Source organism: Melitaea cinxia, chromosome 24 (genome assembly GCF_905220565.1).
Source record: "Melitaea cinxia chromosome 24, ilMelCinx1.1, whole genome shotgun sequence".
NCBI lineage: Eukaryota > Metazoa > Arthropoda > Insecta > Lepidoptera > Nymphalidae > Melitaea > Melitaea cinxia.
Window position 1 is genome coordinate 5,364,565 of NC_059417.1, and position 15,185 is coordinate 5,379,749.

At 34.6% G+C, this 15,185-nt stretch overlaps 2 protein-coding genes across 2 annotated transcripts; both read left to right on the top strand.

Annotated features, from left to right (window-relative positions):
- Positions 1-71: 71 nt before the first annotated feature.
- LOC123665329 (dual specificity protein phosphatase CDC14B-like) lies at positions 72-13,678 on the top strand. The gene is made up of 13 exons (XM_045599642.1): positions 72-451; positions 524-699; positions 1,162-1,300; positions 1,526-1,655; positions 1,828-1,953; positions 2,192-2,244; positions 2,321-2,511; positions 2,699-2,890; positions 3,067-3,142; positions 3,825-3,883; positions 5,304-5,474; positions 12,326-12,465; positions 13,607-13,678. Exons 1-13 carry the CDS (start codon positions 72-74, stop codon positions 13,676-13,678), a joined length of 1,905 nt encoding a protein of 634 aa, XP_045455598.1.
- On the top strand, positions 10,421-11,555 carry LOC123665407 (protein NDUFAF4 homolog). Its single transcript, XM_045599719.1, has one exon. It carries the CDS (start codon positions 10,604-10,606, stop codon positions 11,255-11,257), a length of 654 nt encoding a protein of 217 aa, XP_045455675.1. The 5' UTR covers positions 10,421-10,603; the 3' UTR covers positions 11,258-11,555.
- Positions 13,679-15,185: the final 1,507 nt, after the last annotated feature.

Consider the following 15,185-nt stretch of genomic DNA (forward strand, 5'->3'; position numbering starts at 1 on the left):
TAATTGTAATGTATATCGAGGATAATTCGAAATTATATTTACTATGAAAAATATTATAAGCTATTAATAACATGACAAAAAATCTAGATATTTTGTTTATGACTGAATATATAGAAAACGTATTATATTTCGCAACAGTAAGACAAGGAAAAGTACTCAAAAGCACTAGTGAAACACATTTTTTTTCAATTGATAACGAACTGATATACGAAAACTACTACGCTGATTTCGGACCTTTGAATTTAGGCTGTGTGTACAAATATTGTAAAACACTTGATGAAAAATTAAAATTATATCCAAATAAATATAAATGTATAGTGCATTACACATCTATGGACCCCAAGAAGAAGGCCAATGCAGCATATCTTTTAGGTTGTTATGGTGTTTTATATCTAAGTTTACAACCAAAAGATGCCTTAAAACCATTAATGGTACACGGACAAAGTTACAGGTGAATAAAAATTTTAAATTAAGTAGTACATTTTCTAACAAATTAATAAAGGGTGAAATTATAAAATTTAAGACCATTTCAAGACGCAACGCAAGGTGATTCGTCATACACAATTTCATTAATGGACTGTCTTCAAGGATTAGCTAAAGCGCGTGATTTGAAATTTTTTAATTTTCAAGACTTCAATTACGATGAATATGAAAAATGGGATAAAGTTCACGGCGGTGACTTGAATTGGATTGTACCTGGTAAAAATATGGTTTTACGATAACGTTTAGTTGAAATAATTGTGTTTGTTTGCAAACAAAAATAAATCAACTTGAACTCGCTTCACTCCATCACTTCAACCTGTCGCAGTCCACTGCTGGACGTAGGCCTCCACAATTCGCGCTAAAAATGAGGTAAACTCATGTGTTTTGCCCATAGCCACCACGCTGGGTAGGCGGGTTAGTGACTGCAGGGCTGGCGTTGTCGCACCGAAGACGCTGCTACCCGTCTTCGGCCTGTGTACTTCAAAGCCAGTAGATGGATGGTTATCTCGCCATCGGTCTGCTTTTAAAGTTCTAAGATGATGGTGGAACTGTGTTATCCCTTAGTCGCCGCTCATGACACCCACAGGAACAAAGGAGGCAGCTGGCTATATTCTTAACTGCCGTGACCACACAGCAGTGAAATCGGTTAAAAATAATCAAACTTAAAATATATTTTAGGCAAGTTTTTAGCATTTATTGGACCTGTGGACTACAGTGGATATCTTTATCATCCACCTGAAATGTATATTGATTACTTTCACGAAAACAATGTAAAAATTGTTATAAGATTAAATAAAAAACTCTATGATGCTAAGGTGTAAGTAGATTTAAATAAAATCATTATCTACATTTTCTAGTGTATTTCACTTTCAAAACAAAAATATTACTCATAAATCCGTTAATAATTATTGAACACCTTTATCATTTTACGTTTGTAAATAGTTTAGCACTTTCTAGTAACTTCTTAAAACGAGAACTTGTTTATCAATTGAATAAATCAAATTTTATAGGCAAATTTACAATATAACAATTTTATTTATAGATTTTTAGATGCTGGTATAGCTCACTATAATCTTTTCTTCCCCGACGGATCGTGTCCACCGCAGCATATTCTGTTTAAATTCTTACAACTAAGCGAAGATAGTGAGGGAGCTATTGCTGTACACTGCAAGGTTTTTTATTAAATTATTTAAGAAAAATAATTGAATAAACAAGGTGCATAATCCTGCTTTAATAACGAAAATAATAAAAATAATTGTCCTTTTTGATGTAATCATTTGGAAGTTATACGCTACCACACTTTTCGACTATTCATTTTTACTTGTATAGATTATTATTATTCAGGCAGGTTTGGGTCGAACTGGTTCTTTAATAGGATGTTATTTAATGAAACACTATCGTATGACTGCTCACGAAGCTATAGCGTGGATGCGAATATGTAGACCAGGTTCTGTTATCGGACATCAACAGGTAAGGAATAGCTTTTTCTCTTATTAATATGTGAAAGACAAAACTTTTAGTCGCTATAAAAGAAACCTATAAAAACTTAAACAGTTATTTTTTGAGACAAAAAATACTTTCTGTTGTTAAAATAAAAACATAATATTATCGTTTTGGATATAAACTTTGCCTTCCATACAAAACAATGATCGATCCGAGAGCATTTGCTATTAATAAAAACATTTCTTGACATCATAATAATTTACAGGGTTGGTTAGAGGAATTGGAGTCATGGCTAATAAAACAGGGCAATTTATATAGGTAAAATTTGCAATTACAAGATTTTATTTTCTTTAGAAAAGATAACGCCAATTCAAATTTATAAAGTTTGTGTCAGGAGACGAAAATATCAAGATGTGGATAAGGTGCCAATACACGAATTTGGCATATATTCTATAGCGGAGAAAACTCATAGATACAGACCTGTGGTGTTTAGTAAATCGCCCTCACCACCTCCACCATTACAAAGGCTGACACACTCGGAAGTGGCGTCACCAGTACGACCACAAGCTTCCAGAACACGAGAAGGTAAAATCTTATAGGATTGTGTATACTTCAGATACTGTTATTTTAATGTTTTCAGTTTTTTTTAAGAACAATTTTAGAATTCAATATTTTTAGCATTTGTAAAATGTACTGCCAACACCACAAAATAGTGTTAAAAATTATCTTGCTTTTAAATAATTTAGTATTTTTTTTTTTTATTTCCATTCAGATAATTCTGAAAATTTCGAAGACGAAAAATTTATTACATCATGTGATTTAACCGTTAAAACATCTGAGCGAAATATGACAAAAATGAAAGGCTGTGTTATAAAATGTAACACGATCAGCGAACAGTCTACTAGCCAATATGGTTCTGAAGAAAATATTTCCGTTTGGGAAAGATACTTATGTTGCAAGCCGTGTAAGAAATCTTGTAACTACAAGTTGTGGTGGTTGGCAGTACGTTGTGCAAAAGTGGCGCCAAATAGATGCAAATCAAATAAATGTTGCCTTCTATTGAATATGGTTAGTTAATGTAAGTTACATACCATTGAATGTTATTAAAAAAAATTAACTAAACTGTTTTCATTGAGGCAGTTCCTAGTAAGACAACCGAAAAGAACCAGGGCGGATGGAATGAGAAGGTGAATATTGAGCACAATATTAAAAGAGGGTAAGTATTGTAATGGAGTAATTCGTATTATCCGTAGGAAAATATTATCGGCTCGACCTATACTGCGGGGGTGCAGTGCTCCCGGGCCCCGGAGTTACCCATATGCAAGTTGGCAAAGTATCGTTAAATATTATAAATGTAAAACATGAAAAACAATCGACAGATTTTGGTTTAAGAATTTTGGAAATTTGTTGATACACAAATTTAAGCGGCACGATTTTGGCTTACGTTATTTTTTTGGCAAGGCACCAAAGTATAAATTGTACCCAGGGAAATATTTGGACTACAACAACGCTTGTATATTATTTAAAAAAAAAAAAAAAAAAAACCGTGTATTGGTACAAATCATTTAACTATCTTATATAAATAAAAATGAATGTTGCTAAGTGCATAGCTCGAGAATGGCTCGACTAAATCAGATTTTTTTTTTCCTTAAGGCCCTCGGAAGGTTTTAATGCAAAAAAAAAGGTAAAAAAATTACTGATTTACATTATTATTTATTAAATTTTTACCATTAACTATTGACAGAATAAAGTCTGTGTCCGAGCAGCTAGTTATAAATAATTATACCTCCTTTATTTTGTGATTACTGTAATACGCTTTACTTACGTTAGTATGTGTGTTTTTGTGTCAGCTTATTTTGTTACTAGATTCAAGCTTTAATCATTTTTTTTATTCATAGAAGTTCAAGCGGATATAGTCGTGCGGGATCCAGACGTGGTAGTGGTTGTGGTGAACCACGTAATTGTAGATCTTCCCGATGTAGTACGCCAAAATTACAAGGAAGAGATAGCGTTAATTCAAATGTCAGCTTAATTTTTAATAGTAATTGGTAGCCCTGAGGATAATTAATTAATAATTTCTTTGCATTGTAGGACAATGTGAAAAAAATGGATGGTTTTACTTCCAACATATTTCGTACAACTTCACCGCCTATCGCACGAACTTTTAAAGATGTCAAAGTAAAATTTTATCTATTTAATACACACACACATATATATATATATATATATATATATAAGAATTTACTATTACCAACAATAAATTTTTTTAGAACATTTTGTTGCGGTCTACAGTTGATAATGAGCAAAGAATGAAACAATTGAATTCCTCAATTTTGATTAAACCACAAAATAATTTTCGAAAGTTTAATATATTCAATGAACGCTTACATCCAGCAAGTATTACAAAAAATGTTCCTTCTGTGTTTACGCCAGGTATTAAAATTTATACAACACTAGCTGTGCTCGTAACTTCGTCTGTGTTGAATTTAACAAAAAAGTTCAGTTCGCAGAGCTATAAAATAAATAAATTTCTTAAATAAAATTAGCCTAAGTTACTCCTTATTACATCAGCTATCTGCCAGTGACTCCTGTCAAAATCGGCCCAGCCCTTTCAAAGATTAGCCGTAACAAACAGACAGACAGACAAAAATTGTAAAGTATGTTATTTTGGTATATGTACTGTGTATACATCCATATGAATTTTAACAATAAGCGGTTACTTTAATATTACAAACACTTCAACTTTATTTATTTGTATAGATAATTAACTAAGAATAAAATTGAATATTGTTAAAATGCATTTTAACTATCAAAATTAGTATAAATATTTGTGTTTCATAATATAATTTTTATTAACATAGTTAAAATTAGCTTTGCTGCCTTTTCCTAAAATATGACTAATAACTTTTTGGTCATCACCACTTCAGCCTAATACAGTCCACTGCTGGATACAGGCTTCCACAATCTCTCGCCAAAAATGGCAGGAACTCATGTGTTTTGCCCATAGTCACCAAGCTGGGCAGGCGGGTTGGTGACCGCAGGGCTGGCTTTGTCGCACCGAAGACGCTGCTGCCCGTCTTCGGCCTGTGTATTTCAAAACCAGCAGTTGGATGGTTATCCTGCCTCGGTCATCTTTTTAAGTTCCAAGGTGGTAGCGGAACTGTGTTATCCCTTATTCGCCTCTTCTTACTGCCGTAACCACACAGCACGATCTTTTGGTATAAGAAGTCAATTGATAACATTTTTCATTATCATTTTGTTTCCTGTTCTATTTTCATAACGTTTTTATTATTTTTAAGGTCTTTATAAAGATATATACGAAAATAAAATATTTATAGAAAATTTAATTAAATATTTATAACATTTATTGTCCATAGCGTCTAGAGCACCAACCCAACCTCTACAACGCCGTCGTCTCGGACGGAGTCCAAGTCCGGCACCGAATAGAACAGTGCTAGAACAGTCTCGCGCTACTAACACAACCTCTCATCCAGAAAGTTACCAAACTAGAAACTCGACTTTACAGGAGGCGCTATCGAGATTAAAATGTTAGTTAACTGTAATTTATAAGTTTGTAACAAAATCTTATTCCAAAATGATTTTTTCCCGTGCTTTATGGTTTTAATTAATATAGAATGTAAACACAGCTTTATCGTTACAGTAATATTTTAATCACTTAAACTTTTCAGACCTTAATATTTTTTTCATAGTTAGAATACTTGGCAATTTTTATGTCGAATTTAATATAATTAAAACATAAACTCTAATAATTACATTAATGAAAAATTATTTAGTAAGCGGTTAGTTTTTTTTACAAACCATTAAATATTTCTTAGTAGCTTTATTATTATTGTTGTAAGATAAACTAACCGTTTTCTGTATATAGCAACCGGCAATAGGCATTAGATGTCATAATTATTATTTAAAATAATTTTTGCCAGTATCACTACATAGTATGAAACAAAGTCGCTTCCCGCTGTCTGTCCCTATGTATGCTTATATCTTTTAAACTACGCAACGGGTTTTGATGCAGTTTTTTTAATAGACAGAGTGATTCGAGAGGAAAGTTGATATGTATAATACATGCATAATATAGTAGAGAAACTCTTATAATTTTAAGATTTCTAATGTGATGTCGTAAATAAACATATTTTTTTTTGCATTTACATTGCAAATACTGGCTGAACCCTACGAGATAGATCAAAGTAATGTACTACAGTATTGTATACCTTAGAAAGTTCTACAAAAAAGTCCGCGATTGGACATGTTTATCTCTTAGGGATACAGAGGCGTCTTTACCTATAGTGCAGGGCAGGGTGTGCGGCGCACACGGGCGCTGGGTCTAAGGGAGCGCCGAGCGCCCTCACAACTGCGCCTTTACCTACACAATAACTTTTGTTTCAACGTGAAATCAGTCTTAAAACAGATAATTAAAGATTATATTGGCGTAGTGTCGCATCGCTACCGAAGGCAGGTGCCGGCACCTGTTTTGATTCGTTTGAAAACACGCCGACAATCATTGGTAACTCGGCTGTATAAGAATGCTATAAAGTTCAAATTCAAATTGCCAGGGTCGTTGCGGTGATCACTTTGAAAGGCTTTGTGTACGCGTGCCGCAATTTTTGCTTTACCGCTTCACCGTAGTTTTGCGAAATAAGCCTTTATGCAATATTTTAAATATCATTTTTGAGTAAACATGTAAATATGAAGTAAATCGGCTTTTCTTTTGATAAAAATTATATAAAAGGTAAGATTTGGTTATTTGATTACACAATTATTGCGACATACGTCGAGTTCAGAGGTCATCAAAATAAGGCTAGCGAAATCCACGAAAAAAAATACAGTCGAATTGAGAACCTCTTCCAAACAATGAGTGGTAGTGATATCGAAGTTAAACACCTAGGTAAACCTATCTAGGATTTTGATTTGTTTATCCTAGCGCAGTGAGCAACAAACAACGCAACGGTAAGTTAAAATGGTTTAATATGTACCTACTAGTATACTTAGGTATTTATTTAGGTACTGTGTGGCTACGGTACTAAAGAATATAGCCACCCTCTCTCTTCCCGTGGGCGTTGTAAGAGGCAACTAAGGGATAATACAGTTCCGCTACCAACTTGGAACTTAAAAAGCCGACCGGTGGCGGGATAACCATCCAACTGCTGGCTTTGAAATACACAGACCGAAGACGGGCAGCAGCGTCTTCGGTGCGACAAAGCTAGCTCTGCGGTCACCAACCCGCCAGCCCAGCGTGGTGACAATGGGCAAAACACATGAGTTCACGTTATTTTTGGCGTAAACTTGTGGAGGCCTATGTCCAGCAGTGGACTGTATAGGCTGTAATGATGATGATGATATTTAGGTTTGACTTGTATGTACCTAACCTTTAATTGTTATTGATTGATATGCGTCATATCTATCTTCTCTATTATATATAATTCCAGTGTGACGATGTTTGTCCGGGATGAACTCCGAAACTACTGAACCGATTTTAATGAAATTTGACACGGGTGTGTAACTTTGTCCAACTTAAAAGATAAGGCTATAATTTATTTCGATATACAAAATTATTATACTCAATAAAAAAATAAGGCGGTGCGAAGTTCGCCAGGTCAGCTAGTAATAAATAATTAGCAATACCAGTGTGAATAATTCGCACTAAATAAGTATAATAATTATCACTTTACAAAATTACAAAAAATATTTTAATTAATATTTTAGTTGTGAAAACCGGTAGAGCAAGAAATCTATACAAATAAATAAAATTGTAGTGTCTGTTTGTAATATTAAAATAACCGCTTTTTACTAAATACATATAGGATGTATACACGGTACAAATACTAAAATCACATTTTTTACAATTTTTGTCTGTCTGTCTGTCTGTTTGTTCCAGCTAATCTCTGAAACAGCTGAACCAAATTTGACGAGACTTTCACTGGTAGATAGCTGATGTAGTAAGAAGTAACTTAGGCTACTTCTATTTTAAAAAATGGATTTATTTTATATGAGCAATAACTTTTGTAAAATTCCACGCGGACAAAGTCGCAAGCACAGTTAGTTATATACTATATAACGATATATAATTTATGTGGAGTAATATACGACCTGTGCCCCGCGGTTTCACCCGCGTTAATTTTATTTACAAAAACAAAAGCAATAATATTTTTTTTTTGTTGTGTATGCCGGTAGAGCAACCAATTATCTATAAAATTATATATAATTTATTTTGCGTTTAACTGAGGTAGGGCACAGCAGGAATTTCCTACTCAAAATATGGAGCAGCCCGACTGGGGTAGTACCTCGACCTTACAGAAGATCACAGCAAAATAATACTGTTTTCAAGCAGTATTGTGTTCCTGTTGGTGACTAAGGTGACCAGAGCTCCTGGGGGGATTGGGGATTGGGTCGGCAACGCGCTTGCGATGCTTCTGGTGTTGCAGGCGTCTTTAAGCTTCGGTAATCTCTTACCATCAGGTGAGCCGTACGCTTGTTTGTTGACCTAGTGATATATAAAAAAGAGTAATTGTGAGGTTTTTATCTAAAAAGCGAGGCAAACATTTTAACCTTAGCGTATTAATATATATAATAATAGTTCAAGCTGCAACTATTTCTCTGGGCCTATTTTAATTTACATCGATAGTACTTTTAGGTGCCTATACTTATTATACTCTATTATTTATTTTAGATGTCTGATGGCGATAGAAAAAAGAAACTTTCTGGTGCTCAAAGCCGAAAAAGAAAGCTGGAGAATGAAGAATCTCTAAAAAAGAATACAAGTTCTATTGAAAGGTTTATTGTTCGACCCGGTCCATCTTCCGGCGAATACCTGGAGATACAGACATATGAAAACCAAGATAGTTCTACAGCAGAACTCGTCTCGTCAACGCCACTGCCGCTGCTGTCTTTGTCGTTGGTAGTTGAAGAAGACGCAAAACCTCCTTGTGCCGAAGCGTCTCCGAAGAATATACTTCGAAAAGATTTATTGAACGATCTCGCGTTATGGCCACAGGTCTTATCTGATAAACAGAGGATATTTTTGATGAACACTTCCGGCGAATACCTGGAGATACAGACATATGAAAACCAAGATAGTTCTACAGCAGAACTCGTCTCGTCAACGCCACTGCCGCTGCTGTCTTTGTCGTTGGTAGTTGAAGAAGACGCAAAACCTCCTTGTGCCGAAGCGTCTCCGAAGAATATACTTCGAAAAGATTTATTGAACGATCTCGCGTTATGGCCACAGGTCTTATCTGATAAACAGAGGATATTTTTGATGAAGTGTGGGCCAGTACGGCAGGGAAGATCTGAAAAACTTTACGATTCTGATAATGGTAAATTTTTAAAACTGGTTGATTATACCTCTAATTTCATAGTGTGCTTGCCAACACATTGCCCTTATTCAAAAATCCAAGTCATGCCCAACTCATTATCTTGGCCATAATATTCAGAATGAAATATAGTAATATAGGCTACTTTTATTTCAAAAATTTATTTATTTTTTCGAACAACAACAATAGCTTTTTTCTTAAATTTCACGCGGATGAAGTCGCGGGCACAGCTAGTAGAGTTATAAATTATTTCTGTTTTCTTCTCTATTTGTTGCTGGTTTCTGTAAGTATTACTATACTCTGTGGTTGCTGGTTTGTTGGCTCCGTATAAAGGGGCCTACTCAAAGCACTGCCTGCAGGGCCCTGCTTGCAGTGCCACTGCCGATCGTATTGTATGTATGCATGCAGGGCCGATATTTTAATTGTTCACCCTGTCGCAGGGCCGCAGTGTCGTTCTGCCAGCCCGACACACGATCTCCCCACTCCGTAAACTGCAATCAGGGACATGTGTAGCTCGGTCGGGCCGATTTAGACCACCATTTTGTATACGTCTGTACATTCCGACGTTTGTCTACTCTATTTGATCTGTGGTTTTTCTTACATAGTTACTGTGGAGAGGTCATTGATCTAAATTTCAAGTCTTCATAACTGGCCCAGTAGCAAGGAATCTTAAAGTAACAATTAATCTTTCTCTTGCGCTTACAGTATCTCTCATCAAAATACTTTTTTTTTTTCAATTAGTGGTGTCACCATTTGCAATAAATCTTAAAAGACTGATTCATCTATTCTAAGATAGTTCTTATAGTCATGAGGTTCTAATTCTTTCAATAAATTGGCGTGACTCAATGTCTTACGCAGTAGTAACCATTTTTTACACCAGTGCTTCCTTTTTTTCTTTTGAACGCTACAAGTAGTCAATACAGTCAAACCCAATGCTATTTTTTGGTGTTTGAATAATGTAGGAGCCATTTATAAAATTTGACGAATTTAGACAAGGACAAAGAGAACACAAGTGAACACGACAACGTATGCCGCGTAAATGATTTGCAGTGCTTTGTGGAGCAACATCCTCTGCGGCAGTAGCTGCAAGCAGGCCCTGCAGGCAGTGCTTTGAGTAGGCCCCTTAAGATTTGATTATTATTTTATGTCAAGAACTTTTTATTGCCAAATGTCATGCGACAGATGTCAGTATGTCAATCGAAGAATGACATATGAATGACATATTCGTAATAATAACCTCAAACGATGTAAAGTATTTGTGTTTATTTTCGCAATACTTGTTAAATGATGTTATTTGAATAAAAATACCAGAATATAACTTAACCAATAACTAACTAACGCCACCTGAGATGGGTGCTTTAGTGTCTAGAGCTTTACGTCCTCTAAAATCTTTCAACATAGAAAACCGGGCTCACCGGGTTATATCTAAAGAAAAACCAGAAGTGGCGCCGAGATATCCTTCGACAATCGAAGAATTGAAAAGGGTTCAAGAGCTCGACCCGGAAATTGACTCAAAACTCGATAGAAAAGATCCAGAACTAGACCTACGTTTGAAAGACGTTTATGTAACTTCTCACGGAAGACCAGAAGACGATGTGACAAGGGAGAAGAAAGAACAAAGACCTGACCGACCGTTGCCCCAAAATCGCGATGCGGTTCCCGATTTCGACTTTGGTTTAATGGAACCAACGAAAGTTCCTTATGGAAAAACAACCTTAAGACATGCAATAGATTTCATTTCAGCTCATCAAGTCAATCCCGACGAAGTTACGGTGTCTAAGATAGCATACGAGTATAAAATGAAAGAGGAAGATGTAGAAAATATTCTAAAATATTTCAAAACATATGAAATTTATGTTCCAGCTACAAAAGAAGCTCCCGCATTGTACGCTGGACCAAGTAAGTTAAGGGAACAACTATATAAACCTAAAGTAAAAGGAATTGAAGATAAAAAGAGTTCCAAAGAAAACAAACAAGAGCAAATTAAGAATATATCGAGTTAATTCAACGATAGCTAATTAATGACTTACCTCAGTCTTTTGTTACCGAAATTTTGTTGTTACTTAGGAATTATATTTATAATATTTTTATATAGACGGGATATGAATTGTAACATATTTGTTTGATTTAAATTTTTACTAGCCTCAGAAGATGAGTTAAATAAAAGTAGAAATTGCAGAGCATAATTTTAATTTCCTTTGTTATTTAGATAGGCAAGACATACTTTATGTATTTGATAATGTAACTTAGATGTAGTAATAAATAAATAAAAATTGTTGCCACATGGCTTTTAATGTTAAATCTATATGGTTTTCTTAAAAAAAAAACAGTCCTTACTTTTTTACAGAATTAAATTTAAAAAAAATAAACAAAAAATTGCTTGCAATTAAATGATTTCTAAGGTACCTTTTAAATCATAGAGTTCTAATAGATACCCTTGAAATTTACTACATAAAATACACCAATACTTAAAATACATTATTCAGGAGCATTGTAAAAATATCGTTTAGTGTATGTAGACATTTAAGAGGAATTAAATATACCTATTAAGTCTAACAGAAATATAATTTGAATAATAGAATAGTTTATAATGGCTTATGTACAGGTGGTGCAAAGAACGTGCATATTTAAAAAAAAATACAAAAGGTATAGTAAATATAAAACTAAGGAATTGTAAAGTAATAACGAGATTATTTTTGAAAAATATCATCTGAATGATGATCCCTCTACCACGGCATTCCTCTAACCGCGAACGGCGAAACCGCGAAATTATTAAAATTTTCTTCAGTAATTATGATGTAATTACAATAATGCTTTCTTCAGTAATACTGATGTAATTATCAATCAATAATGACCGTTTTCAATAATCTATCTATCCCTGGTTTTGCTTACTAGCGATAGATTTTTGACACAACTTATGGAGCTTACGTAAAAATTATATGTCTAGTAAGCAAACTCAGAGATAGAATATTGAGTAAGACCTTTACTTATACTACGTCTATAATTATAAATTCTTATTTTAATTTCATTTTAATATTAAGTGTTGTTAAGGAATAAAAATGTATTAATAGTATCGGTTCCTCGTAACGGTTCTATCGGAGCCGCATCGTTGGGCGCTCAGCGTGATGCGCCTGTAGAGCGAAAAGCGCCCTCTGTTCGCTCGGATGACAGACCACTTGCGACTCAAGGAGACATGCTCAACAGTATTAAGGTGAAATAGAAAGAAGGGTATATCTATATATTTTTTAGCAACAAACGCCTTGGTGTAGTGGTGCGTGTGCCGTGTAGGCGCCTAAGCAGCGTCGGTTTACGGTTTCGATTGCCGATTCCCGCTCGGGATGAATATTTGTATTTATACAAATATTTCTTTCTGGTTTGGATGTCTGTCTTTGTCTACCCACCGTGCCTCGGAGATCGCGTTAAGCTGTCGGTCCAGTTGTTATCATATACACCTGATAGCGATCGTTACTCATAGTAAGAAATATATCTGCCAATTGCCAACCAACATTGGAGCGGCGTGGTGATTAAGCTCCGATCCTACATGGAGAAAGAGGCCTATGCCCAACAGTGGGATGTTACGGGTTTCTTAATGAGTACAACACACCTCTTATCAAAATTGTGTTTACATTTTATTTACATGTAAAACTTAAAATTTTACAGTTATAATTGTGTACTTACCTAATTCAGCAACAAGTTTTTATGAATAAAATCTATGTAGCACATACGTATAATATGAGAAAAAAAAATCTTTTATATCTAGGGTTGGAGAACAAAATCGAGGATCCTGTGTAAGTACCTACATTAACGCTAGTTAAGAGGAAAGGGTACCTGAGAGAGTTGAAAAATAGGTATTTGAATAAAATGTTCCTGTCTCGCTGTATCTATGCCGCTGCTGCGCCCCGAGAAGAAGCCCCCGAGAGAAAGGGATAACTGCAGCTGAGACCGTTTTAGTTAGAAAATTATTGACAGAAACAGCATTTCTTAGTCCACTATTTTCTCCCCAAAACATGCCATTTTTTATGTAACTAAAAAAACCTTCAGCTATGCCTATTACTAGTTTTTGAAGATTCCTACTCCCTATGATAATAAGAATATGTAAAAAACCAAAACATGGGGCTGTCCATGGCAGTTAAAGGTTTTATGTTTCAAAAATATTTTAAAATATTCTATCTAGTCATATCATTATCCAGGGATGAAACAGTCGACTACGTTTGTATGGAGAAAGAGCCGGTACCCTTTCCTGTTAAGTGCATCCGCAAAAATGAATATTAATTTTAGATTTATGTTTCTGTTATATTTTGTTTTCCAAATTATTTTTGATAAAATATAGTATCTATGTATTTTATTTTCAGTTTCAAAGAAGACTGCGGGAAAATATAACTTTAGAAAGACATGGCAATAAATCAAATGATAAAGCTAGGTAATGTTTAATACTTATTACTTTATAATACTTATATTACATAGTTAATAAATAGTTTTTAATACTTATTATATTGTTGACACTTATTATTCATTGACTTGAATACTTATTATTTATTGACTTTACACAAAACAACATTACGTTAGTCAAAACAGTTTGAACTCGGGGGGGGGGGTGCTTTAGACCACACGACTGAAGTAAAACTTCTTTAGCAATAGGCCTGCACTGTGTCTTAGATATACGAAACTTACTTGACTGTGAGAGTAAGAGAAAAAGAAAATGTGTGCTCGCACCTCTCACTTGCTCCGTTCGTCTCACCCGTTTTGTATCACTCTCGTCACGAATTCACCAGCTGAATCCCCAAGTCAATCGTGCGCAAAGAAGTTTTACTTCAAAAAACTCCGAACATCATATTCCCTTCGTCATTGTTACATTTCGTCACACTAAGCCAAACTACCCCTTATATGCGAACGTGTTTTATGGGCAATCACTAAGTAGTTTTCTTTTATTTCCCTTAAGTAATAAATGATCGATTCAAAGAATTTCTACAGCACGGTTCAGAAGTCCAGTGTGCGTCATGTAAACTCTAGGTCTTGTACCGCTGGAGCGAAAGGAGTAAATCAAGAGCAGAGGTCTGTTAACTATCTTTAACTACACTAGACAGCAAACAAAAAGCGTCGGTTAGGAAATCTTCAATATCTTAAAGTACCTGACATAGTTTTATGAAATAACAGTGCTTGCCTATTTTCAAGAAATCTCTCCAGCACAGCCAGCCACTCAGCAACCCCCACTTAAACCTAGAGTATGCATGTGACGAAATGGGACGACCGTCAGCGGAATCCGTCGCCAATCACGCTACGTGAAATGAAAGAAGCTTTAATAGTAGACGAATGGTTGAATATTCCGCACCATCACAACACAAAGGACTAAAATGCGTGCAAACGGCACATCTGTAACCAATCTACATTTACAAAAAAACTGAAAAAAAAAAATACGCATTATTTTATTCACTTTACATTAAAAATCATAAACCTTTTTTTTAATTCCATTCAAGCACATCAAAATATTCTTTAATTTAGTTTTTATTTCATAAAACTAAGTCAGGTACTTTTGAAGGTATTAAAGATTTCCTAACCAACCCTTTTTGCGGTCGCATAGTTCAGTTCGAGCAAATACAGTTATATTTAATTGGAGTCGCATACTTATATAAATTAAACATTTAACTACAGAGATAATTAATTTATGTGTTTAAAGAAACTTTACTTTTTGCAAGATTCGTTTGTGAGGACAATTCAGAAAATAATTGTGTGTGCTCGCAAACGAAAAAAAAAAACCGACTTCAATTACATCGACAAATGATACAGCGTAGATCGACGAAAAAATAGTCAAGTAACTACGCGTTATGAAAGATTACTCAAAAAGTAGTTATTAGATCTCGATAAAATTTCAATGTGACCACATGATTAACATCAGCTTTCGATAAAATTAAAATTTATCAAAATCGGTACACC